General features: G+C 41.7%; 2 protein-coding genes across 5 annotated transcripts in view; both read left to right on the top strand.

Annotated features, from left to right (window-relative positions):
* The window catches only part of sema4c (sema domain, immunoglobulin domain (Ig), transmembrane domain (TM) and short cytoplasmic domain, (semaphorin) 4C), a 45,114-nt gene extending 38,670 nt beyond the window's left edge, over positions 1–6,444 (top strand). Inside the window, exons 14-15 of the mRNA XM_084551932.1 lie at positions 203–2,724; positions 5,233–6,444. Of these exons, the coding sequence (XP_084408058.1) occupies positions 203–1,098 (896 nt within the window). The 3' untranslated portion in view covers positions 1,099–2,724; positions 5,233–6,444. The remainder of the gene's footprint in view (positions 1–202; positions 2,725–5,232) is intronic.
* A 2,285-nt stretch (positions 6,445–8,729) lies between these two features.
* Positions 8,730–22,305, top strand: cdca2 (cell division cycle associated 2). 4 transcript variants are annotated; one of them, XM_084551475.1, is made up of 14 exons: positions 8,730–8,923; positions 9,400–9,592; positions 9,843–9,979; positions 12,604–12,769; positions 13,167–13,318; positions 14,473–14,596; positions 16,640–16,965; positions 17,290–17,341; positions 17,458–17,532; positions 17,751–17,887; positions 18,052–18,114; positions 18,358–18,426; positions 20,395–20,560; positions 20,726–22,305. In XM_084551475.1, the coding sequence occupies exons 2-14, from the start codon at positions 9,400–9,402 to the stop codon at positions 21,658–21,660; spliced, it is 2,595 nt and encodes an 864-aa protein (XP_084407601.1). In that variant the 5' UTR covers positions 8,730–8,923; the 3' UTR covers positions 21,661–22,305. The 4 variants fall into 4 exon arrangements, with proteins under 4 accessions (XP_084407601.1, XP_084407600.1, XP_084407602.1 ...); XM_084551474.1 differs by having other exon boundaries at positions 8,733–8,923; positions 18,355–18,426; XM_084551476.1 differs by lacking the exons at positions 8,730–8,923; positions 9,400–9,592; positions 9,843–9,979 and adding an exon at positions 12,082–12,330 and having other exon boundaries at positions 18,355–18,426.
* The last annotated feature ends 1,306 nt before the right edge of the window (positions 22,306–23,611 follow it).

The following is a 23,611-nucleotide window of genomic DNA, read 5'->3' as shown; positions in this document are numbered from 1 at the left end:
TGTCAGTGCAGAATCAAAGAGAATAGAATGAACTTGAGCTGGACTTGGTGAATACATTTGGATTGAGTTGAATAAATTGAATTAAGCAGAAGAGAGCTGCCTAGTGTGGAATGTGAATTGGATTTATTATGGATGACACTTAACCCCCACTCTTGTCTTCTCTTCACTCTGCCCCTCCTTCACCTCTCCTGTTCCTCTGCAGATCACTCCCGTCTGAGGAATGTAACTGTGGTGGTGGGGTCTGACATGGTGCTGCCTTGCCAGCTCGTCTCAAACTTGGCTCAGCCCTTCTGGGTTTTCAACGACCGTGAGCTCCAGCTTGGTGACCCTGAGGCAGGAGGGCCACGCTTCGACCGGACCCTCAAGGCCCTTGTCATCCCCGAAGCAGCCCCCATTCAAGCGGGCCGTTATGTCTGCTTCTCTGAGGAGCAGGGGGTTAAGTTTCAGACAGAGCGCTACCAGGTGGCTGTAGTAGCCAGTGCTCCGGTCTTCATGGAAGCCCGGGCTCCAGACAGCAGCATGGGACTCTTCTGGGTGCTAGTTATCACCCTGGGAGCGGCATGTCTCCTGCTACTTGTTGCTGCTCTTTACCTGCGCAGGAGGCTGAAGCTGGCGCTAGGAAAGGGAGCCGACATGAAGCCTCTGGAGAGCACCCTAGTCTATCCCATCACCCTTCCCAAGGAGCCCCCCACCTTTGTTCCCAGCAAGATGCCCACCGATGAAGACCGCTTCTGGGAGACAGGCGCCAACTACTACTACTCAGATGGGTCACTGAAGATCGTTCCCGGTCACGCCCTGGGGCCCAATAGCGTCAGCAGCACGGCGTCACCCAGCGCCATTCCCGGCCAGCCCATTCACTCCCCCAGCCGTCTCAGCCTCACCAACATCCGAGGCTCCGGTAGCAACGGCTACATCCGCCTCAATCTGAGCACAGCAGGGGAGGAGAGGGCTAGCGGGGCTGGTGCTGGGGGCGGTGGGTTGGGAGGCCTTGGCATGGGCGGGAACGACTACTCCAGTCCCTTCAAGGAAGAGCTGAGACGCACTCTTCAGCAGAGAAGCGTGTTGCCCGACGCAAACCCGGAGGAGTCGTCTGTTTAGACTTGTCCTCCTCCGTCTCCAGTCTCTGAGTCAGAAAACAACAAACAACCAACCTACCTCCCTCCTTTTGAGGATGCCTGCTCTTCTTTCAGTAACATGCTGTCGATTCCCCATGCACTCTCTCTCTCTCTCTCGCTCTGCCAATGCCTGTTTGGCTCACTGTAGACATTTATAGCACACAGCATGTTAAATATACACACTCATACACCGTGTTTGCCAACATGCACTCCTGTAAGTATTGTGTTTTTGGGCAACAGGCAGTCAATGGTTGTGACTTTCTCTGCTTCCACTGTGCAATCGCCACTTGTGTAAATTGTGTATTTAAAAAGGATGAACGCAGAGGAGAACACCTCAAGCATGGATATCAAACAAATGGCGTTACATGTTTTCAGAAGGGCACATTTCTTTTACATTGTGCGGACCAAGTGAGGCGTTTAGCCCCTGTGCTGGAACCAGTTGATGAATGATGAGGGCAACTAACTGGAAATATTGAACTGATTCCCTGTCCTTCAGTTCCTTTGAGACTTTTTTTTAGATTACTGCACTTAAGAACTGGAAGCGCGTCTTCCCTTTTTTGTACTTGAGAGCCGAGAGTGTGAGAGCGGTATAAAAAGACTAATTAATCTCCAAGCAAGACGACAATCATGTCCCCATAGTGGGAGCTCTGTATGGGACAGAAAGGAGAGGAGAGAGAGAGACAAAGAGAGAGGAAATTAAATGGAAAATGAAGTGAATTGCAGTGAAAGACGCAAGAGGGGGTTCTGAATGAAGGACAATCTCTCAAGACTTTCTCTGCTCAATTTGTATCCCCCCCCCCCTTGTTGTATTTACCGCCTGGAGAAAGTCTTCGATCCCTTCCTCTTTAATTTGATGTGATGGTTGGTTTGAATTAAGACATTTCTTGTCGTTCTTTTTCTGTGTCTTACGGACTGCAGCAGTGTTCAAATGGAGACTGATGGCTTCCCTCTGTGAATGACAATGTGAGGGCAAGCGCTCAACGTTATATTGCTCCTTGACCTTCAAATGCACATTCGAGTCCGATGTACGACAAGTGCACTCCATATGACATTTCTGAGTGTTGGCGACAGGTGTTTCAGCTGAGCCCTTTAGGATGTTTGCTCACCTCCTTTAAAAAAAAAAAAAAAAAAAAAAAAATAGGCTATTTCCATTCAGCTCGTAGCAGTGGAACAATAATTGCACACTTAATTCCAAATTGAAGTTGACATGAAGACATTAGGCATGGAGAATGTAGTTGAACCCTTGCTGTTGCGACCGCTGTGGATGTCTCAATAAGTGCTTTATATTTTATGTGTTTGGTGAGGGTGGTGACTTGCACTGCAAAGACAGAAACTACGCCTCACACACACTCGCTGTCCTCTGAATCCCAACCATCCTGGACTACAGTGTGTTTGTGACACACCCTTAAACCCAATGAAACCCCTCCCTACTACCGATGCCCAGAGACTGACCTGGGGCTACTGTGGACTTAAACAGAGGAACAGCACTGTAAAACACACCGAACACACACACAGTGTTGATGGAAAAACGGACAAATTGACAGACTGATTGCTGCCGTGCTGACAAACTACTGGCTCCAGGCAGGAAACGGCTGTGGACCAGTGAAAGGTATTGTTCCACTAAATTAAATTCATGCAAACAGATTTAAGCAAAGTCCTAACCTTAAACGATTTCCAATTTCGCCTTTTAGCTGTTGGCACCGCGCATTGTAGTGGTACCAATTATTTTGTTTATGCGGCTCCTCTGGTAGTCCTGTTGCACGGTGTATAACCTAAAGGGATAATTCAGCATTAAAAGAAATTCAGTTGCTTCCCTTGTGCTGAGAATTAGATGGGAGGGTTGATACCAGTATCACATCTGTCTGTTAAATGTGGTGCTACAGCCAGGCGATGATGTGCTTAATTTAGCTGCATAAAAACTGAAAATGGCACTAAATAACAATCTGTATTAAGTTTGTTTAATGCAAACAAGATCTAAGAAATTTGCAGGTTAGAAATATTGTCTGTCACTTAAACTCTTATTAAAGCATGCACGGGTGGAACAGTGGCGAGATGGTTAGCACTGATGCCTCACAGCGAGAAGGTCCCGGGTTCGAATCCATGGGCCGACTGGGCCTTTCTGTGTAGAGTTTGCATGTTCTCCCTGTGTCTGCGTGGGTTCTCTCCGGGTACTCTGGCTTCCTCCCACCATCCAAAGACATGCTCATTAGGTTAATTGGTGATTCTAAATTGGCCGTAGGTGTGAATGTGAGTGTGAGTGGTTGTCTGTCTCTCCGTGTTGGCCCTGCGATAGACTGGTGACCTGTCCAGGATAGACTGGTGACCTGTCCAGGGTGTACCCCGCCTCTCGCCCGATGACAGCTGGGATAGGCTCCAGTAGACCCCCGCGACCCTTAACAGGAATAAGCGGGTACAGAAGATGAATGAATGCAGGTTTCTAGTATTTATGCTAAGCTAAGCCGACCCACCCCCTAGCATCACATTTGCAGTACTGACCTGAGAGAATGGTATCAGTCTTCTAATTTTGATAGACATAAAGCAAATGACACAGTTGGTCGTTTGCTGGTGTCTGACAACTGACAAGTTGTAATTTTTGAGGTGTTTCCCACACTTTAGCAAATGGTCCTACTCTTGAGAGTGGAGCACAAGATGATCATCACATCTGAACATTCAAATACATGAATATTTTCACAACAATATGATCATATAGACTGTAGACGAACTATCAGCATGATTCAGGAGAGGCCAGCAACGCTTTGTAGCTCTTCCTGGCTTCTTAGTACAGACTACTGCCACCTGTTGGTGTGAGTTACTTCCTTTGATGCAGGCGCAGGACATTTGTATGTGCCAGACACAGGCGATGGAAGGTGACGCCACAAACAGTCTTCGTTGCTGATATTTCATTTATGTCTGTTTAGTGTGTCAGTAACCCTTACAATATTGTGCGACCATCCATCATCCATCTAATATATATGAACAATGAACAATGTAAAAGTTCGTCTGGATCATATCCCAGCGAGCATGGGACGAGAGGTGAGGTACACACCGGACAGGTCACCAGCCCTCCAGCTCATTCTTATAATTTGATTAAAGTAGTAGAATTCTAGCTTGGAGTAAATACTTTTAAATTAGTTTGTGTTCACTGACTTGCACCAGTGGCAGTGGCAGTCATGTTACCACAAACTTGCAGGCAACTATGTTCAAAACAGGATGAACTGTGGTGTCTCTAGTCATCATCTGACTGGACGATCAAATTTCAATTGTTCGATAATTTCTTTTTTTTGCAAAATACCTTCAAATATAGTTTATCCACTGCATGAGATCTCTATCTACATATATACAATACATCAACAAGCCATGTTAGCATTGCCATTGTGATCTGTTAGCATGCGGACATTATCATTCATATATACAGTATATACTGTATGTACAACCTCGTGCAGCTACTAGCATGACTGTAGACACTAAGTCTTGTATATACTATACCTATATGTGGCCAGTCTCTTCTAATCAAAGGTGTCCTTGAACACTATTTTACGAAACTCTTGAGGGACAGGTGCATCAGGAAAGCTACTTCCCTGGCAAAAGATAAGAGAAGGGCCAGCACACAGCCCGAAGCATGCGGCTAGAGCGTTTTATTAAAAAGAAAATGTTCCAGCCTGACAAGCATCAAAATAAGTTGACCTGAGAAAGACCTTTGTCAGACTGAAACATCTGTTAAATAACAATTTCTTCTCGCAAGATTGGGACAGCAGAGAGGTCCTTTTCATACTGTTCTCCTACTCAGAACTGACAGATACAAATACTTATTTTTTTTCTTGGAGTTTCTCATTTACCCTTATATAGTGTCTACATAATTTTCTTTTCAAATGAATTCAGAAGTTTCAGACTAAATCAACAATTTCACCAATAGGTCAGTATTCCCTAAGTATGATGTATTCCATGCTGAAGCAGTGATGTCCTAAAAAATGTAACCTAGTTTCTGATCTAATTTCCAGCAAACTTTGAAATACAGCCAAATCTATATATATATGAAAGCAGTAAAGTCATATTGTGCATAACTTTCTGCCTGCTAACTTTACATAATCTTGTCCTCTTTTTGTGCTTTGTCCATCAGGCGTGGCTTTTTATTTTTGGGACGTGTCTGTCGGGACCCGAGGAGCAAAGCAAAAGGAAGGGGGAGGACAAAAATACTTTGTTTTTCCCCGAATGTGTACAGAGCGCTGAGAGATGTAGAATATCAAAAACATCCCAAGGTTGGAGAGGTATTCAGCCATCAGCACTCCATCCTCGTGTTGCATGATCCTCTGCAAGTGGACTGTACATCTTTGATATGATCATCCTTGTACAAGTGCACCATTTTGATGAACCATTTTTGGACTTACGGACACTGATGTTGTGCAACACTAATGCTCTCTTTGAAAAAAAAAAATATGTCTTGATTTTCCGGCTCAAGAGTTGTACAGGAAATTCATGGCTGCATTTCAACATGTTTACTTTTTCTGTGCCTCTTCACCTTTTGGATAAGCCAAAGTAGACTGCAGTTGCATTTGATTCTTGTTGAAATACTTTGATTAATGTTATTTGATTCCCGATCGATATTTAAGTCTTAGCAGTCCGTCCACTTTGCTACACTGAGCTGACATCTGCAACCTTTTGGCACATTTTACCTGCAGCTAAATTTACCCTCAAGCAAAGAAAAAAAAAAAAAAAAAAAAGATTTTCTGTTTGTTTCCTGTTTACATGTCAGCGCTGACCTTTATCCCCTCATTTTAAGAAAGGTTGACTAATGTACCAAAACTTTATTTAATTTTTTCAGCCCCTGAAAGCCAAATACATAGCTGGTGATTTCCAGCAGATCAATGATACAATCTGTTCATGTTATAGTATTAAATCTCCTGAAGCAGAAAGCTAAAAACACATTAGCACCTCACATTGGTACTTGCTTATGTCTTAATATTTTTCCCCTTTACAATCTTTTTTTTTAATGTGACATGTTGCAAAACTAAAAAGATAAAGGAAAACAGGTCTCAAGCTTGAACAAAAACGCATGTTTAGTGTAATTTATATGCCTTTCTTCATTTCCCATGCATTTGGTTGCTTGTAATAGTATTTTCTCCCACACAAGGCTTTAAGTTCTGCTGTTTTCTTGCATTATTATTTGTATTATTCTATTATCGCCCTAATTTTATTTTGCTCCATTTTTGCTTAACTGTTATTGGTCTATTATGATTGTTTTTAAAGTATGTTAAGTTATTTCACCTGTAAAAACATGTTGATATTTATTACCATTGTATATATGTCCTTATTTTTTATATGTGTACATATACACAAATAAAAATAGAGATATACTGGAGGTGTGAAGGTTTGTTTGTTAGAGATTAAGTTACATAACTTGATAAAAGGTCAAAGTCAATTGATCTTATTAATTAAAATGACATGTATAAGACAGACAAAAATAGTGGCATGTACCACTGATCAGCCACAACATTAAAACCACTGACAGAAGAAGTGAATAACATTGGCCATATTGTGACAATACAGTGTTCTGCTGGGAATCTTTTGGACCTGGCATTCATGTGGATGTTACTTAGACATGTACCACCCACCGAGACCAGACCAGGCACCCCCACCCCATAGCAATGACACTCCTTGATGGCAGGAGCCATCCCCAGCAGGATGTAGCCTGACATAGACACACACACAAAAACGATTTAGTAACAACTCAAAAAACATGAAAGACGGCACAAGGTGCTGACCTGGCCTCCAAATTCACTAGATCCCAAACTGATCAAGTATATACAGTAAGTATATGTGGGATGACCCACAGAAGCCCCTCCCCTTAAACCATAGGACCCAAAGGCCCCCACTAACAGCATTCTGTTGCCAGACACCACAGGACACCCTCAGAAGGCCCATATCCATTTTATTCACTTACGGTATGTCTGGCAAAACTTTTTTTTTTTTTTTTTTTTTTTTACATATATCTGTGATTTTGGGTGGAAAATAAAATTGGCATTCTATCTTAAGTTTGCACAATGATCAATAAACACAATACAAATAACTAAACAACAACATCCACTTTCATAATTACAAACAACACTTACAAAGTGTTAAATTACATCAGTTAAGAATTCACATTCAGACCAGCACATTTGGAACAATATACGTGATGCTGATTAAGTACTACCTCAGCTTATCCGACTGGGTTGTTTAAAATAATGTGCTCCAGTTATTAACTAGTCAGCGGTCCAATATGAGCTGAAAACATCTTTTCTGTGATCAAATGAAAGCCTCGAAACACATAAAAGTATAAGAACAATTAAAAGACTGCTATAGAAACATCATAACTTACCATCCCAAATGTTGTAGAATAAATAGAACTGTTGATGTTAAGCAAGTATTCACTGTAAGTGGATTCTAACAAAAAAAAAGATTTCAGGATTGCTTTGTTGTTTTTTTGGTCAGGAACTCATACTCATATTTTTTCCACCTTTGGTTGTCTAGAGTTGTTTCATGTCCCTTGCTTCTGCTGCACAACAACAGCCTCCACCGCCCTGCACAGCCCCACGGAGTGTCAACAGAAGAAGGCACATGCTTCGTGTGGTCGGCAGTCCCAGCTGTGGAGAGAGGCTCACAGTTGCATCTGATCTCAGTGTACTCAGCTGCACCACAGATTCTCAAACCTCACCAAAGGAGGAGGTCTGTGCATGTTAAGATTGCTTGTGTGTGGGTTGGGTTTACTGAGCTTTCAGGCAGTAGACCACAGTTCATCCACCTGTTTAGGTTTATGGGTTTGTTTGAACTTCCTGAATCTTCCATGAAACCATTGTAAACCACACCAAAATATAGTCAGTCATGGTCAAATCGCTCTTCCATGCTGGTAGTAGTTCAAATTGAGCATCAAAGATTATTCCCCTTTTTTAATTACCACAGTTTCACCATTAAAAACAAAAGCAGTGGACTCAAAGTTCTAGGTTTGCCTGCTGTTGACGCACAAAGCTAATTTTTCTGTCTGCAGCAGCAAATAGCTACCTGACTGACAGATTGGGGGAGATTTCACTGTGAGCATCAGGTCATCTCCAAACCAACAGACGGGGGAGAAGGATGCAGTCAAGCTCTAGCAACAGCAGATGGGGCCCTGTCATTAAGAGAGCTAAACCCAGTCCAATTGGATCCCTGTTAAAAAGGAGGAAAAACATTAACCGTATGTTTTTAATTTTCCCTAAAACATCAAAAATGCTTAAATTGCATGCTTTTGTGTATCTGGGTTAAGAGTTTCAACTGAAATTAAATAGAAACAATATTTTAGACCAGACCTATTTTCTGTTTCAGGGTTGAGTGGTCACGTGACATGTCGCCTGTCACTCCTATTGGCCAATTCATATTAAACGAGTTCCGGTCTTTTTGAAGCTTGCTAAATAAATACGGAAGTTAGATACTCCGACCGTTACAGTTTCGCATTTTTTATTGTGTTTTTTTTAAACAACCAAGTCGTTGTTATTTAGGTTTCTAAACATTTCTTAAGCATATTCAACAATACTGTAAGGGTTTTAAGGTTCTATGAGTTTAAAAGTTGAGTTTTTTTCCCGCGGAGGGATCTATACGCAGCCGTTGGCTCCAGTGTGGAGGGTGATTTGAATCGCTTTCTGCTGCTTCTTTTTTTTATCGTTTTTATTTTGTACAAACGTGCTTTGGGAGATATCAGTACCGTATCGGTATTATGATATGACATAATATTTTACGCGTTTGTTTTTATGTACTTTTTAACGACAAACATTACGTTTTGTTTAGCTTGAATTTACGAGGTAAGTGTTTGACTAGCATCTTCAACTCTACTGTTAGCGTCCCCAATGAGAAGACATAATCATAACAATCTAGCGTTAATTTTTTTTTTAGCTATTAATGTAGCTAACACAAGGGTGGCTGTAGCTATTTAAGTGTTAACGACACAGTTCACTTAACAATTTAATAAATAAACGCACTGAATATACTATAACTACCTTAGCGTTAACATGTTTCCAAATGTTTTCCTGTAGCCTTCATCTAGCCATGTTAGCATCCTGTGACCATTTTGTAACGTTATGCACTTTGGCACAAAGTTTAGTTTAAACAAACAGAATGTAATTTCCAGCTCTTATTGCCTGTAAGCACGTGCCTAATGCGTAATGTGGGCATACATGTGGCTGATAAGCTTTCTCATCTAGTAGCTCCTGTTTTCAGTTCACATGTTCTTGTCGTCCATCTACACTTATTATAAGACGTGTTTCTGTTGTCAACGCAGATGGCAACGGTGGAGATGAAAACTGCAGGCAATGAGGGAGATCAGGAGGAGAAAATTCTGCCTCGCTCGGAAGAAGACGACCTCCCGGTTGTAAATGAGACCTCGGGCAACTTGAATTTCTCCGAGCTCACACCTTGTCATTTTGGCATCTCAATCCAGAGTTTCACCTCAGGATTGTCATCAAACTGTAAAGGTGAGAGGACTGACTCTTTCGCAAACAGATGTCATTACTTGTTCACTCACTAAGACAATGAGAAAAGATAAATACAGTGTATACAATGGGATTTGTTATCATCTTTAGTACAGGGAATTAAATCATCCAACAAGTATAGTAAATCAGTTTTTGGAGAAAGCACCTCATGCATATAAATGGAGGCTATAATTGGGCATATGTATTACATCTACATGTTACTGAAGCAACATTCTTCTCCCTCTTGCTTCAGATAAATTGTTAAAGGCACAAATAAAATCAAGGCGGAGATCCAGCGTTGGTGTCCGGGGCTCCCCAGAGACAAATTCTCTCATCCGCTTCATAGCACAACAGAGGATGAAGACTCCCAAGCCCTCTCAAACTCCTGAGGTGAGATTCAGATCTGCCACTACCTTCACATCATGCTGAGCTCTTGGTTTGCTCTGTGTGTATTGAAACTGACATACATTACTGACATAGTGTATAACTGTCTAAAGAAAGGCATATGTGCACTCTTATGCACAACTATCGCTTGACAACTTCAGGGGAGCTGAGATCTGATCAGCACACTGAATCTGGCACCAAATTAACTCTAATATTATTTTTGCACAGGAACACGGTGAGATATTGACATTTATAAAGCCTGTTTAACAATTAAATCAATATTTACAGTTAAGCTTGCACTGGTCCCCCCTCTTTCTGCAATCTGTGTTTGACACTGTGGAACTTCACATTTTAGTCAAATTAACAAATTATAACCTGAGGGCAGGCATGCTATCTTGTCTCACACATGTAATACACAATTGCTTATGCTGTTTTGTGACGCACTGATAAACAGCCTATAAAGCTCGCTCAGATCACGTTAATATCAACGGTAGCTTTGTGCATCAGCATTAGCTTAATGCAGCATATGAACAGAGGAGAACAGAAAATGATGGAGCTCCTGCTGCGGCGGTACCGTTTGAATGACAGAGTGACGTCTGGTAAATGCTGTTAAATAAAGCAGTATTATGTACATTGGATTACTGTGGTGCTGAAAAGCTTGGCAGCCTGCTACACATGAATAACTGAGGCAAAACATAGCATCAAGACACATTCTACCACTTGTGTAGCTCAGTTAATTTATGTATATCATTACAAAGAGATAACTTAAATCTACATACAGACTAACATTTCAGTCTGACAGTAAATTATTATGATGGGCAAGAAAATTATCAAAAAGAAAAAGGGACAAATATACAAATGATCTGGTGAGAAGTGTTGTGAATGTTAAGTGTTTATAAGAGTGATGGCCTGTGGGAAGAAACGGTTTGCATGTCTGGTTGTTTTGACATACAGTGATCTGTAGCAAGTACCGGAGGGGAGGAGTTGAAAGGGGTTATGTCCAGGGTGTGAAGGATCTGCAGTGATGTTTCTTGCCTGTTACCTGACTCCTGGCGTGTATGCATGTATAAGTCCTGGATGGAGAGCAGACTAAAGGCTCATTTAAGGTGCTGCAGGACATAGATGCCTCAATCTACGCATGTAGCCTATGCCGGTGCAAGCCATTTATACTTGCTGCCTCCTGTCCGCCTCCCTGTGTAAAAACGCCACCCAAATGCTTTTTTTTGACAGTCTGGTTCATTTTTGTTTCTACGTCCTGCTTCACTTTCAACAATGGCGACTGAAACTTTTGCCTAAATTTCGCCGAAGATGAGTCATACAAATGTTTGCATCTCCAAACTCCCTCAGTTAACCTTTCCTCCGTGTTTTCTATCTTTATTGATCCAAAACAATCAAAACAAGAAGCAGTCAGATATACTAAAGCGGAAATACGCTATTACCTAGTGGACCAATCGCAACTCTTGCAGTTTGCGTCGCCTAACATGTGGTTATATTTCTGGCGAGGTGCACGTCAGACTACAGTGTTGGGGTCTGTGTAGAGTCTGCATATAAGTTGTTGTTAAGCTGCTTGATGAGCTCATTTTCAGAACAACAGAGAGCAGCTGTCTCAGCTTCTTTTTTTTGCTCTTCCATGTTGAATTTCATCAGCATGGTGCAGTACATCACTTCTCTTTCTAACATAAAGTAGCAGGCTATAGAGAACTTATTAATGTGACTCACCCAATATTTAATTGGGTGAGTCACATTAATAAGTTAATAAGTATTTAACAGAGACCATGTCAGTGATGGTGTGTCTCCAGGAAATAAAAATACCACTTATTACGTCCATTCCACACCATAATCTTCATCTCTACTGTCCATAGTTGATCTCAATATGTATCAAAACAAAAAAGCACTACTAAGGAAGTTACTTGTTAATGATTCATGATAATTGTTTTTTCAGCACAGCCATACAGCAATTTATATTCCCAATTTTGACCAGTTGAAAAACATTCTTATAAATGATACTTGTAAACTTCACTGAAACCGGCTCTACATCACTAAACAATTTTGAATAATCCTTGAAATAGTAACTTCCTCAGAATTTCTGTCCCTCCCACAGGCTTCAGATAGTACATTTTTGACCAATAAAGCGCAGGAGGTGGGCCCTAAAGAGGTTAAGCCAATGGCACAAGTCTGCTCGCAAGCTCAAGTGTGCTAACTATGACATTTAGTCATATATTGGCGTCAGTGTGCATGTTTGAAACACAGTGAGCATATGATGGCCAGTGGAGAGGTGCATTATGCTGCAGAAGTTGAAGAAGTTTCTATGGACTTTTTTCCATTGTAAAAATGATCAGTACTCAAGTGGCCATGGGGTGAGTCTGAGACAAAAGACCGAATCTGACTTCAAGCAAAGTATTCTATTACTGTTGTGTGAATGGTAACGAGACAAAAATATTCTCAAGCATGTGGCTCAAGGTGACTTGCCTTTTAAATTAAGTCCAGCTAAGCAAACCATAACACTGTGTGTGGATCTGTGATAGATGTTCTGCCTCTCAGTAATACCATTTTCGTGATTTCAGAAGTCTATAGCCTGTCAAGTTGCATCATTGAGCAGATATTTTTATTTTTGCTGTCTCAACTCTTAGCATGTCAGGAGTAGCCCCTTCCTTCCCCGGGTCGCCTCCACACTCAGGAAGAAGATGGCCTCCTTCCAGAACCTGATGGATGTAGAAGAGAACGGCGCCTCTGATCCAGTGCCAGCACAGGACAACGACACTGGAGGATGCATCAAGACAAGAGATTATCTGTCTGGTGAGTGTCCCTCATTGCAGCAGGATTAATAGTTTCATTTCTCAATGAGGATCTATGCCAGAAGGATTTCTTCATGATGTCTGGAGGCAGCGTTCAAAAGCAGTGGATTAATGCACTGCATAGTATAAGCCTCTCTAACAGCATCTTACAGCCGTCATTTCTTCTAAACATGGTCAGCTTCTTAAATGAGCCAGTTTCCAAGCTGTTTGTTGCTGAAGTGAGACGTTATCTCCATTGCTTTGATCAAGTTTTTTTCTTTTTTTCCCCCAAGCTCTGCTTTTTTATGGTGTTTATTTGATGTCTGATAATTTATTTTTATTTAATTAAATGTCCCCAAATCCCATTTGTTTTTATAAGCTTATGTAAAGTTTCTTTTTGGTGGATGGCCCCCTCCCAGATGGGAACAGCTGTGGTGGAGGGAAGGAGAACAACCCACCGATGACACCCACACCCAGCAAGAGGAGGCGTCTGGGCCCCCTCGAAGGCTGCAGTGTGGAGATTAGAGAGGCCAACGCTCCTATCCTCAACTCCAGTTTGAAGGAGCAGGAGGTACACTCAGTCTGACTCACTCACTTACTGCTGTAAATAATTTAACTAAAAGGTTTTGCCTCTCTGTACATGGCTTCCATTGATTCTACAGATTATTTTTAACTTCTCTATGAATGGTGGAGCTCAGTGCTGAACAGGATTTTTTTTGACTGCAAGCATCCAAAGGGAGAAAAAAAACAAGCACTTTACGACACACAAAGTTTGAGCTGTTTGTTTCACTGCTGGCTATTGAGGTTTATTTATTTTATTATTGCATATTTTTGTTTTTTAAACTCATTTACTGTAACATGCATTATCAAGTTATACGTTTTATAAAGTATTCTAATCACTAAGATGCTCATTGTATCTATCTTCTGTACTAACTTTCTTGTGGCTGTACAGACCAGTAGAGTGAAAGCAGCAGGAATTCTTCAACCATGTTCTGTAAAGTGAATATGTTAATATTTATGTTAACTTTGAGGTCAAGGTCTGTTCCCCTACAAAGAACCATGAGAGTAGGATTCAGTGGCCACCTGCTGCAATAAATATCATTTTAGTATCAGAATGACTGTACATACTATAAAAAGGTGTTGTTGCCAGTTCCTGTAAGAATTTGTCCAAAAAACCCACCCAGAGTGAAGTGATGATTGTAACACTGATGAACCATGATGAAGTTTCATGAATGAAACATTGCCAACAGGGTCCATATAGCAAGAGGGTGCAGAGCAGCAATCAACTCAGCTGTGGGCACAGCAGGTGATAACAAGGCAGACCTTTAATATCAGTGTGCTGCTTCAGAGCTGTGACAGTCTCCTCCCCTCTACCAAGAGCTGACTTACCTTAGAGTTTAAGCTCCCGCCTTGGTGCCTGCTTGACCATATGTGGTCTCAAAACGGTTCCCTCTATTTAGAAATGCTTCAGTGTCTGCTCTCTAAATATCTGTGTTTTTTTGTTTTTCTTCTTCCATATTCCTAATTTTATCATCTTGCTCTGCAGATCAGGAGAGGATAGTAATGATGAGATAAATTCATTAAGATTATTTCACCTTCCAAATTTTATGTACAGACATTTATGTGAGTATGAGATACAAATGTCTCTTCTCACAGCATTTTCTATGAAACACCTTGAGCAGCAGTCCATCAAAATGAAGGATCTCATGCATTCCCTCTTAACAGGATGGTGTCTTTGAACTCCAAAGCCCCAGCCGACCACTGCCTGATGATCCTGCTTCAGCACCCCAGCATTCCTCCCCCTTCCACATCTCCTCCCACCCCTCTCTACTGGAGATGAAACACACAGGTAAACAGACACTGCTCTCAGTGGCCTTGCTGGAGTAACTGGCCTTTTATCTGGGTTTAGCCTTGCCTTTGAGGCTGAGTGCACTGTTACGCTTGTTCCAGCGTAGTTTAGGCTGCTAGGCTTCACTGTTGTGTTTCCAGAGAGAAATGTTTGACTGCACTGGACCTTTGTGTTGGAGAACACCATGTGTGTTTTTGCTATAAGATGAGTTTAAATTAGGAGTCGGAATCATCATTCCCTAACACTGTGCAAGGGCTGCTTCTTATTACTTGTTTGATGAATCTGTCAATTAATTTCTGACACACATGGTTTGATGATTGGGATCAGGCTTCAGATAAAGTCTCAGCATTTAACATTGACATATTGACACAATCAAAATAGTTTGGTCGGTCGACGTGCCGTTGCATTGCCCTACATTGTACTGGACTAACTCACTCGGTCATCCCAACATTGATACTAAATACATGACTTTAGCTCAGGAAAAAGTAAAGCGATACTCATGTTGTTGTCAAGCCCCCTCTGCACTCGGTGATCTTGCAGTGGCAATATCAAGTGTCTTTGAGCATTCATCAATACCAAGTATGTGGACTCAGTAGTTTGCACTTGACAAGTTTGGCTCTGAAGAACAGATGGGAGACAGCAGTACAGTCATTATGTAACAGGTTCAGCAGTGTACTTGATGATGCCTGTGAAATGCATTTTGGGATTTCTGGATGTCAACTGAAGACGTCTTCAGTAAAACAGGCTGTGCAAGAACACATCCGGTGATAGGTACTAGTAGTGTGCGATACCACTAGATTTGGTATCAATCCGATACCAAGTAAGTACAGGGCCAGTATCGCCGATATTGATACTTTTTAATAAATACGGTGGATGCATCATCAATCTGAATCAGTCTAAATCTGAATGCATTTTCATGACCTTTAAGTGTTTTTGTGATTTGCCTTTTGGATTATTAATCAGTTAAAATCCAGTACAGAATTTGAGAAAAGTTTATAAGTAAATGGAAAATACTTGATTATCACAGTAAAAGTTTTTGTTCAGAAACAACACAAAATTGTCACTTGAGAACAAATGAAAACAAATTATTTTTCAGACAGTGTTCAGAAACTACAATACAATTATGAAACTAAATCTCTCCCTTCATTGCACTTCTTTCTGGATTTTATTCTTAAATAAACAAAGTGTTCAAAGTGATCACTCCACAACAAATATTACAAAAAATGTTAAACAAATTATTTTTTCAAGTAGCATGTATGTTTAGGAAGTACAATACAACATCTCTCCCTTTTAGTGCACTTATTCTTTTCGAGAGTCTGTCAGGACCAGGGGGCAGTGGATTATTTATTTTTTTGCTTGGTTACCTGGGCGCAGCGAGTCACGTGACGGTACAACAGACATGCAAGAGGGGGAGCAAAGTGAGCCTGCTCTGCTCTGTGACAGCAGCAGCATTTAGACAAACACAGTCAAGTTGTCTCTTTAATGAAACCGCTGCAGTTGTACAAGAGAGAAACTGAAACTGAAGTATCGATCTCATTACATTGGTATCGAAACCCACGTTGGTATCAATATTAATGATATTTGGATCGATTCGCCCACCTCTAACATGTACTTGGTTAGATGTGTACTATGAATTGATGGTTCATGGGTTGATTACCTTAAACAGACATCGATGGGGAACCTGGGGGAGTTGCCTCTCCTTTGCTGCTCAAACTCACCACTTTGCACCCATCTCCTGTTTGCATTGTCAAACTAGGTTACAGTATAAAACCTTTTTTTTCAGAGTGTGTAAGACCAGTGACTAGTGTCCTCTTTAAGTTGTGGTTTTAGAGTCGGGGCACAATAGTCATTCTGTCCATTCTGTTTTCTTATCCATTTGATGTAAAGATTTTTTTAAAACTGTAATTGTATGTTGATTTAGAATCAAGGCTCGATCTTAAGCGTGTATAGCAAAGTGACTTTACTCTCTACCTCAGATATTGTGTAATAAGGGGAGCAACAGGTAAATGACATTTGCAGATTTAAGCTCTTATTCTCTTACAGGAGAGGATGACTCCACAAGGACATCCGCAGTGAAGAAGAAGAAGGTGCGCTTTGGAGGTCCTCTCTCTCCTGAGTTCTTCGATAAGAACCTACCCCCTAGCACCCCATTACAGAAGGGGGCCACGCCAGCCCGAGCACTCACACCAGGCGGGAGCTTAAAGCTACGCTCGGTATTGAAGACACCGCAGAGGAGTGAATCTAAGACACCACGATCTCATCCAGGCCTCAGCAGCCCCACTGTGTTCGGTGCTTCCCCTGTACTTACACTTTCACACAACCTCAGAATGATGTCTGACAGAGAGGAGAGTGAGGAGGCAGATGTAAAGGTAGACATGATGTCATTATTCTTTTATGAGTGGAGATCTTTATGTGATGATGGCATTGTGTATATATTGAGCATGACATAAAATAGTAGTTAGAATACTCAAACGTTCTCATTGATATCCTGAACGATCAGGTTGCTCTACAAACATCCAAGATTTAAAAAAAAAAAATAATAATAATTACAAATGAATTTGTTATTTTATCTGTCCTGTGTAAATGTGCTACAGTGTCATTTGTTATCTAATATCAATATCAGTAATTGTTACTTGCAAGAACCAGGTTATGACCCACTCTCTGGACATTGTTTTTCTGTTTTCTCAACTTAGATTGTTTTCCCTTCAATGGAGGAGATTGACTCTGCAGTGATGAGTGATACAGGTTCATTATTAGTATTATTACAGTGTATTTACTCTGTGTGAAGTCACTTATTGTCTCCAGTGAATTGCAATCCAACTCTGTATGATAACAGTTATTTCCCCTTATTGCCTTTTCAGAGTGTACGTGGGAGGCTCAGTCAATGAATTTAAACACTGCGTTCCATGACAAGTCTCTCCTTCAGACTGTCACAGGTGAATTACCATTTCTGCTTTATCAGTGTCCATTTACTTGCTCAGACCTCTCAGTTCAGACGTTTCAGAAATTAATTTTAAGTTTTCAGTCTTGTGCAACATGTTTTTAGTATCTTGATTATGGATTACCAAGCAAAACCACAGAATCAATATTAATATTACCTACAGCTGAAGTCTTAAAACAGCTGTCAGCTATAATATTGTAGACTGTTCCTCAGAGTCTGACAACAAACCCAGCGCAGCCTCACTGATGAATGTCCTGGATGAGTCTACATCCTACCCAGAGGAGGAGAGGCAGCCTGAAGCAGGTGTTGAAAATCCAACTCCAGTGCAATCCAGCAACAGAAGAAAAAAGGTATGCTGTAACTGAGAATATTTTCATATTTAAACTTTCTTGGGTAGGTCATTATGGGCGCTGCAGACCTGTAACAGCCTGCAAAAATTAAGTATTACTCTCTTCTACAGAATCCCATACTGTGAAATTTCCCTGTCATTTACTAAGAATTTCTTTCATTGCAGCGAGGACCAGAGCAGGAACCTAGCAGTGAGGCTCCAGCTCGCTCCAGCAGCCGAAAGAGAAAGGTCTACTATTACCACAAACTGCTCTCAGCTTGATCTCACTTGTAGAAATCTCCATTTACCAGACAAGATAGTCTTTTTAATAATTTAGGGGTCATAACATGTTCCCATCTAATCTCCTGTTTAATTCCGCTGGATTTGAACTTAATCACCTTTGACTATTTCCACTTTATGTGTGTGGGAGAGTGTGGCAGAGAGACAGTCTATATAATGTATCCTCAGGCCAACTTTCTGTTCCCCCAGCAGCCGGAAGAGAGCGAACCTGTGAAGAGGTCGACACGGTCTGCTGCCAAGTTGGCCTCTGGGAAGATGAAGGTGAGCTGGCTGTGTCTGCTCGTTTGATTTCTCTTTACATCGCTGCACTGAGGGCTCTGCAGACATGTCTTTCTGTGAATCAGTCATTTAGCTAATGGCTTCACATCCTGACAACAAGACACTTTGCTTAAGTTCTAGAAAAGATATTAATGTATGCATGTTCAGTCACCTCGGACCTATCTGGCTTTTCACGGTATCATAAATAATGGGAGTTATGAAATTTAAATCAATTCATAATGTTGTGCCAAGTTGCACGTGAGTAGTGAACCTACACTGCTGTCACAGATCAAAGAAGCAGTTTCAGAAGGCAAACAAATTAATTGTTCCATTGTGTAAGACAAAATAGACCAGTCTATTTATGTTTGTCATTGCATAATGGCAATACAGGTTCCACTAAGAGAATGGTCTAAAGCTGCAGTTTGTAAAGGATATACGGTAGCTTTTAAAGTTGGGCATAGACATTTTAATTGACTATCCAGCACTGCACAGGTCAGGTCATTGTTTGAAGCTGAACACTACATAAACATGGTGCCCTGGGCAGTTTTGATTGCTGTAACGTTTCCTAAACAAGATGGCTGTCGATCATTATTATTTTTGTTATATTGTCAGTATGTAGCCTGCACAGAGAAAGAATTGTGATGAATTTAATAATGGCATTTTTCCAAATTTTCGACAGAAATGGTATTTTAAATATCTGTTGATTTCTTTGTTGTACTGAAAATGTACACATCAATCATGGACGTACTTTCTCATTATAATCCAATTTTAAAAAATTAGTTCAACCTTCAGGGCTTTGAACTGCCTACCGTAGATGGTAGCTAGCATGCCCCCAGCTTGGAAAGCAACGCCCTAACTGCTGTGGATCATGTGGAACATTTGACAGATAAAACAGGCTCGTGCTGTTTTATACTGAAAAGCCAAGATACTCTAATTGCTTGAGCAGACACCTTCCTACATGTCTGAGCCATGTACTGAAGCCAGCAGTGCTGCTGGTGAAGGAGAGGCTCAGAGGGAGCGAGAGACATGGAAACGGGCTTCATTGAAATTAGTATGCAACCCTGAATGCAGAATGAGTCATCAGCATTTGTAAAACATTTTCTTGGAAATAACAAACTAATATGATTATGAACAGTTTTTTTAGTTTAGTTTTTTCTCACTGTTTTACGTGGTACTGGTTTATACAGTAGGCACATATATTGCAATCTTACTGTATACACTCACTTTACAGTCCATTAGGTACACTAGTGAGAATGAATGCATTCTAACAGTCCTGCACTAAATCTTAGCTTCATGAGGAATAATTCACATACTAGGTTTAACTTTCAAGATGGTTTGAGTGAAAGACAAAGAATATCATTTGGCACATCTTTTAAGCCAGATTAATTAATAAATGATGATTTGCAGTGCTAATGAGTCACATTATTCTAGGTGGAAGTTTACCCCGTACCACATTATGACTGGTAGTTTGTAGTGAATCATTCTCCTGCTCTCTTTCCCACATTTTCTGTCTCCCTCCTCTGTCCCAATCAGAGAGGCGTGAAAATCTTTAAAAAGAAAAGTCAAGGTTGAAGAAGGTCTGCTGCCCCAGTGTGAGCTGCAGTAGCTCGCTCACATTGCTGTTGTCTTTACAGAGTTTGCATATTCTGACTCTTATCAGTGTTATAAACACAATAATATTTTGTTGTGTAGTGGGAATAACACACATTTCCCAGACAACATGTGCAATACAGAACCACTCTTACTCCTGCATATAAATAAACTTTTTATTTCATATTTTTAGAGTGTTATGAAAACAGAATGGTCTGCAAGAATCAATTATGTATGCCACATCCCTAGATCAGTGTAGTATTGATTAGATGTACTAGAAACATCACTGTGCATATCACAAGTGGATACTGGCCAGTTAATAAAATTCAGTTGACGTGTCAGTAGAATCTTTTTCTAATGATGCTGTTTGTCATCTTACAGGTCAAATCTACAGCCACTCGTCAGTGGAAGAAGGATGTGGACCGCTCCCTGTACAGCTCCCGTTCATACGCCTCCAAGAACCCCACCCTGAGTCCCATCACTGAGAGGCTGTCCTTCACCAGCCAGTTTGCACCAACACAGCAGACTCTCTCTCTAATCTGCACAAGTAAAACTGATTTAATTTCATGAGTTATAGTTGATTATTGATTATGCTTGTGTTCTACTGGGTTGGAGAAGTTTTCTTCCATAGTTGGATACAGTTGATTTTTTTTTTCCCCCCAGAACAGTTGGAACTAATGGAGGGCATGTTTTGTCCTCATTTCTTCAACAGGCTCAAATCAGGAGACCCGTCTGAACCCTGAGAGTGCTGACAACACTCAAGTGAAAGGTGACCTTGCTGTCACAAATGCCTTGGAAACTGCATCAGAAGAGTCTGTCACATCTCCCAGATCTAGTAAAGACAGTGGCACAGGGAAGGAGGACAGGAGGCTGCCAGGGCCAGTGGTCAGAAGAACAGGACTGAAGAAAAGGAAAGTCACTGCTCCCAACACTATGATAAGTGAGGAGCCTCAGGACCAGACTGGAGGAAAGCTAGAGGAACACTGTGAGGAACACTGTGAGGACCACACCACTACAAGCTCTGAGGTATCAACCCCATCAAAAAAGGCTGTTCCTGAGCAGGAAGAAGTTGACTCTGAAGAGCCTGGTGCTTATGCAGATACACCTTGCACAGACTCAGACAGGAAATCAGAATGTCACGCACCCACCTCAGACTGCCCAACATCAGCTGATGATCCCAACAACACAGAGTCAGCACAAAGAAAGGCCAAGAGGGGCAGGAGGAGCTCTGTGAACAGCTCAGTTCTACAGAAGCAACAGAAGCATTCAGAGGAGCAGCAAACCAGCCATGAAGTGGATGAGAAGGGACAAGGAGCCCAAGCAGCTATCCAGCAGGAAAACATCCAGTCAAGCTCTGATAGCCAGGAGAAAGGAGGTTTAGTGGGTGGGGAGTTCGCCCCCTGGCAGTCTGACTTTAATTTTGAAGATGTGTTCAAACCTATTGGCAGTAGAGAGCATCGCTCAGTACGCCGCAGCCTGAGGAACCAGAGTAACTCTGAGCATAACAGCAGCAGTGCAGGACTCGCCTGGCTGCCTCGTACCTCCCCTGGCTCCTGTAAAGACACCTCCAGGAAGTCCCGGGGCCGACGAAGAGCTGCTCTACCCGTGCAACCTTTACTCCCTGAGGAGACACAAGATGTCTCTTGAGATTGTCTGCTTATCTGAATGAATCTAGATAACTAATGCATTCATTACACCTTCTTACATTTCTGCCATTTTTCTGATTCCAAATAAGAGGCTAGTTGTTTTACATTTGTTAAAGCACTGATGCTTTTGTCCTCAGTGAATTATTAGAGCTGACCAGTAATTTGTAGCCGGTTTCCCTCCAGTAACCAAGCCAGTCAATACACTGAGAGCCCAATCATCTCTGCTGAACACCTCCTAATCAATATCGCACCACTCAGCTGGTAATCACAGTGCATCTTCAGTCTCCCTCTCCAAAGTCACTGGATCAAGAGCATCTCCAAGTCAATATCTACTCTAGTGGATTGTTGAAGATGGTTGTGCTGCATTCCCCGTCTGTCAGCCAAGGCTGGGACGCTTCTCTCACAGGAAGCTTATTAATACTCTCCAATAATTTGGTTGATTTGTGGTTGCTGCTGTGTGCTTTTAATGATCTGAACAGTTTTCTATGAATTTAGTGAAATGACAAAGTGTACCTCTCTGCATTCTGCCTCTGAGTTATTGCATGTAAAGATGACACATTAGTCCAAATTGTGTTCATTTAGACTCATTTGGAAGGAATTCATGCAAATAATAAAGCATCTCCACCGTCTCAGTAATTGTAATGTTCCAGCTGTGTGGTCATTTCAGTTCAAGAACAGCCGCTTTCCTTTCACATAAACCAGATCCTTTTGCCATAACGGAATGAATCAGTGTGTAAACTGTCATTCTGATCTCCATTTTGAACGCAGCCAAATGTGTGGAAGTAAATTGACCTCTAACCCTCAGGTTCTACCAGTTATAGACTCAAATCAGCTGATCTTTATGGGCTCCATCCATCTGTCAGAGTGGATCAGAGAGACAGCAGTAACAAATTGAGTTCCATATTCAGTTCACATAGGAAAATTGGCTCGCAGAATGATGCATGACTGTAATCTATCCATCACTAAGTAATTGACTTCCTCTTTTTACATAAAGTCGGAGTCACTTGGCTGAAGGACACCAGAGGTTTCTGGCTGCCAAGGTCTCTTCTGTATTCCCTCTGGAAGAGGGATGGATCATGCTCGGTAATGGAGAGCTGTGGAGCTGCTGTGGTGCCACGCTGCCATCTGGTGACGGTTTAGTAAACTGCATGCAACCCGTTACTCATCTGTCAACTTGATTGACTGAGAGTGGATGAAAGAAGTCTCAGGAACCTGATGTTATCACCAGGAGAGGAAATTATTTAACAGAGAGGATGTGTCAGAAAGGAGTTTTTGTTGCTGAAGAAAAATCACTTAAGCTTGTGTGGATATTTTTTTTTTCACCTTAAGATTGAGCTCAAGTTATGACCGCACCCTCTCAACCCTATCTCATTTATAACTTGTAGCATCTTTGTCAATAGGCAGTTTTATTGTTTGAGTGTACAGCCAAACTGCTTCACCTCTATACAAGTGGGTGTTGGGTGTGTTGTCTGCATGGGACAGAGCGGGAGAGAGGGTGTGAAGCCCCCATCCCTGGCAGACGGGCATAGTGAAGACGGCTTAACACAAGAACAATGGGCTCCTTTGACCAAAACGACGCCCCTAAGACATGTGGCCTCCTGTCACCGTGGCAACCCCCCCATGGGACAGAGAGTGGGGTGACAGCTGGAGAGGAGGCCTAACAAAAATGGAGTCCATTTTTTTCCACTGACGCTCCCCTACTCTATATCTTTTCCGTCTTCTCCCTGTCCTCCTCTGCACTGGGCCCTTATGAATGTGGGTTACATCTCACTTCACGGCTTCATGTGATTGACCTCATGGGCTCCACTCACAACCTACAACTCCTCCACACACAAAAAGAATTAGAGCGAACACTAAATCAGGTCTTTATGGGCTCTTGTTGCTGTCAGTAATAACAGAGCACTGAGCTCATTGACAAATACACGGCTGAGCCACGAGATTCCGCACTCACT

Source organism: Chelon labrosus, assembly GCF_963514085.1.
Source record: "Chelon labrosus genome assembly, chromosome: 9".
Lineage (NCBI taxonomy): Eukaryota > Metazoa > Chordata > Actinopteri > Mugiliformes > Mugilidae > Chelon > Chelon labrosus.
Note: the sequence above shows the minus strand (reverse complement) of the source record. Positions and strands in the feature narration are given on the sequence as shown.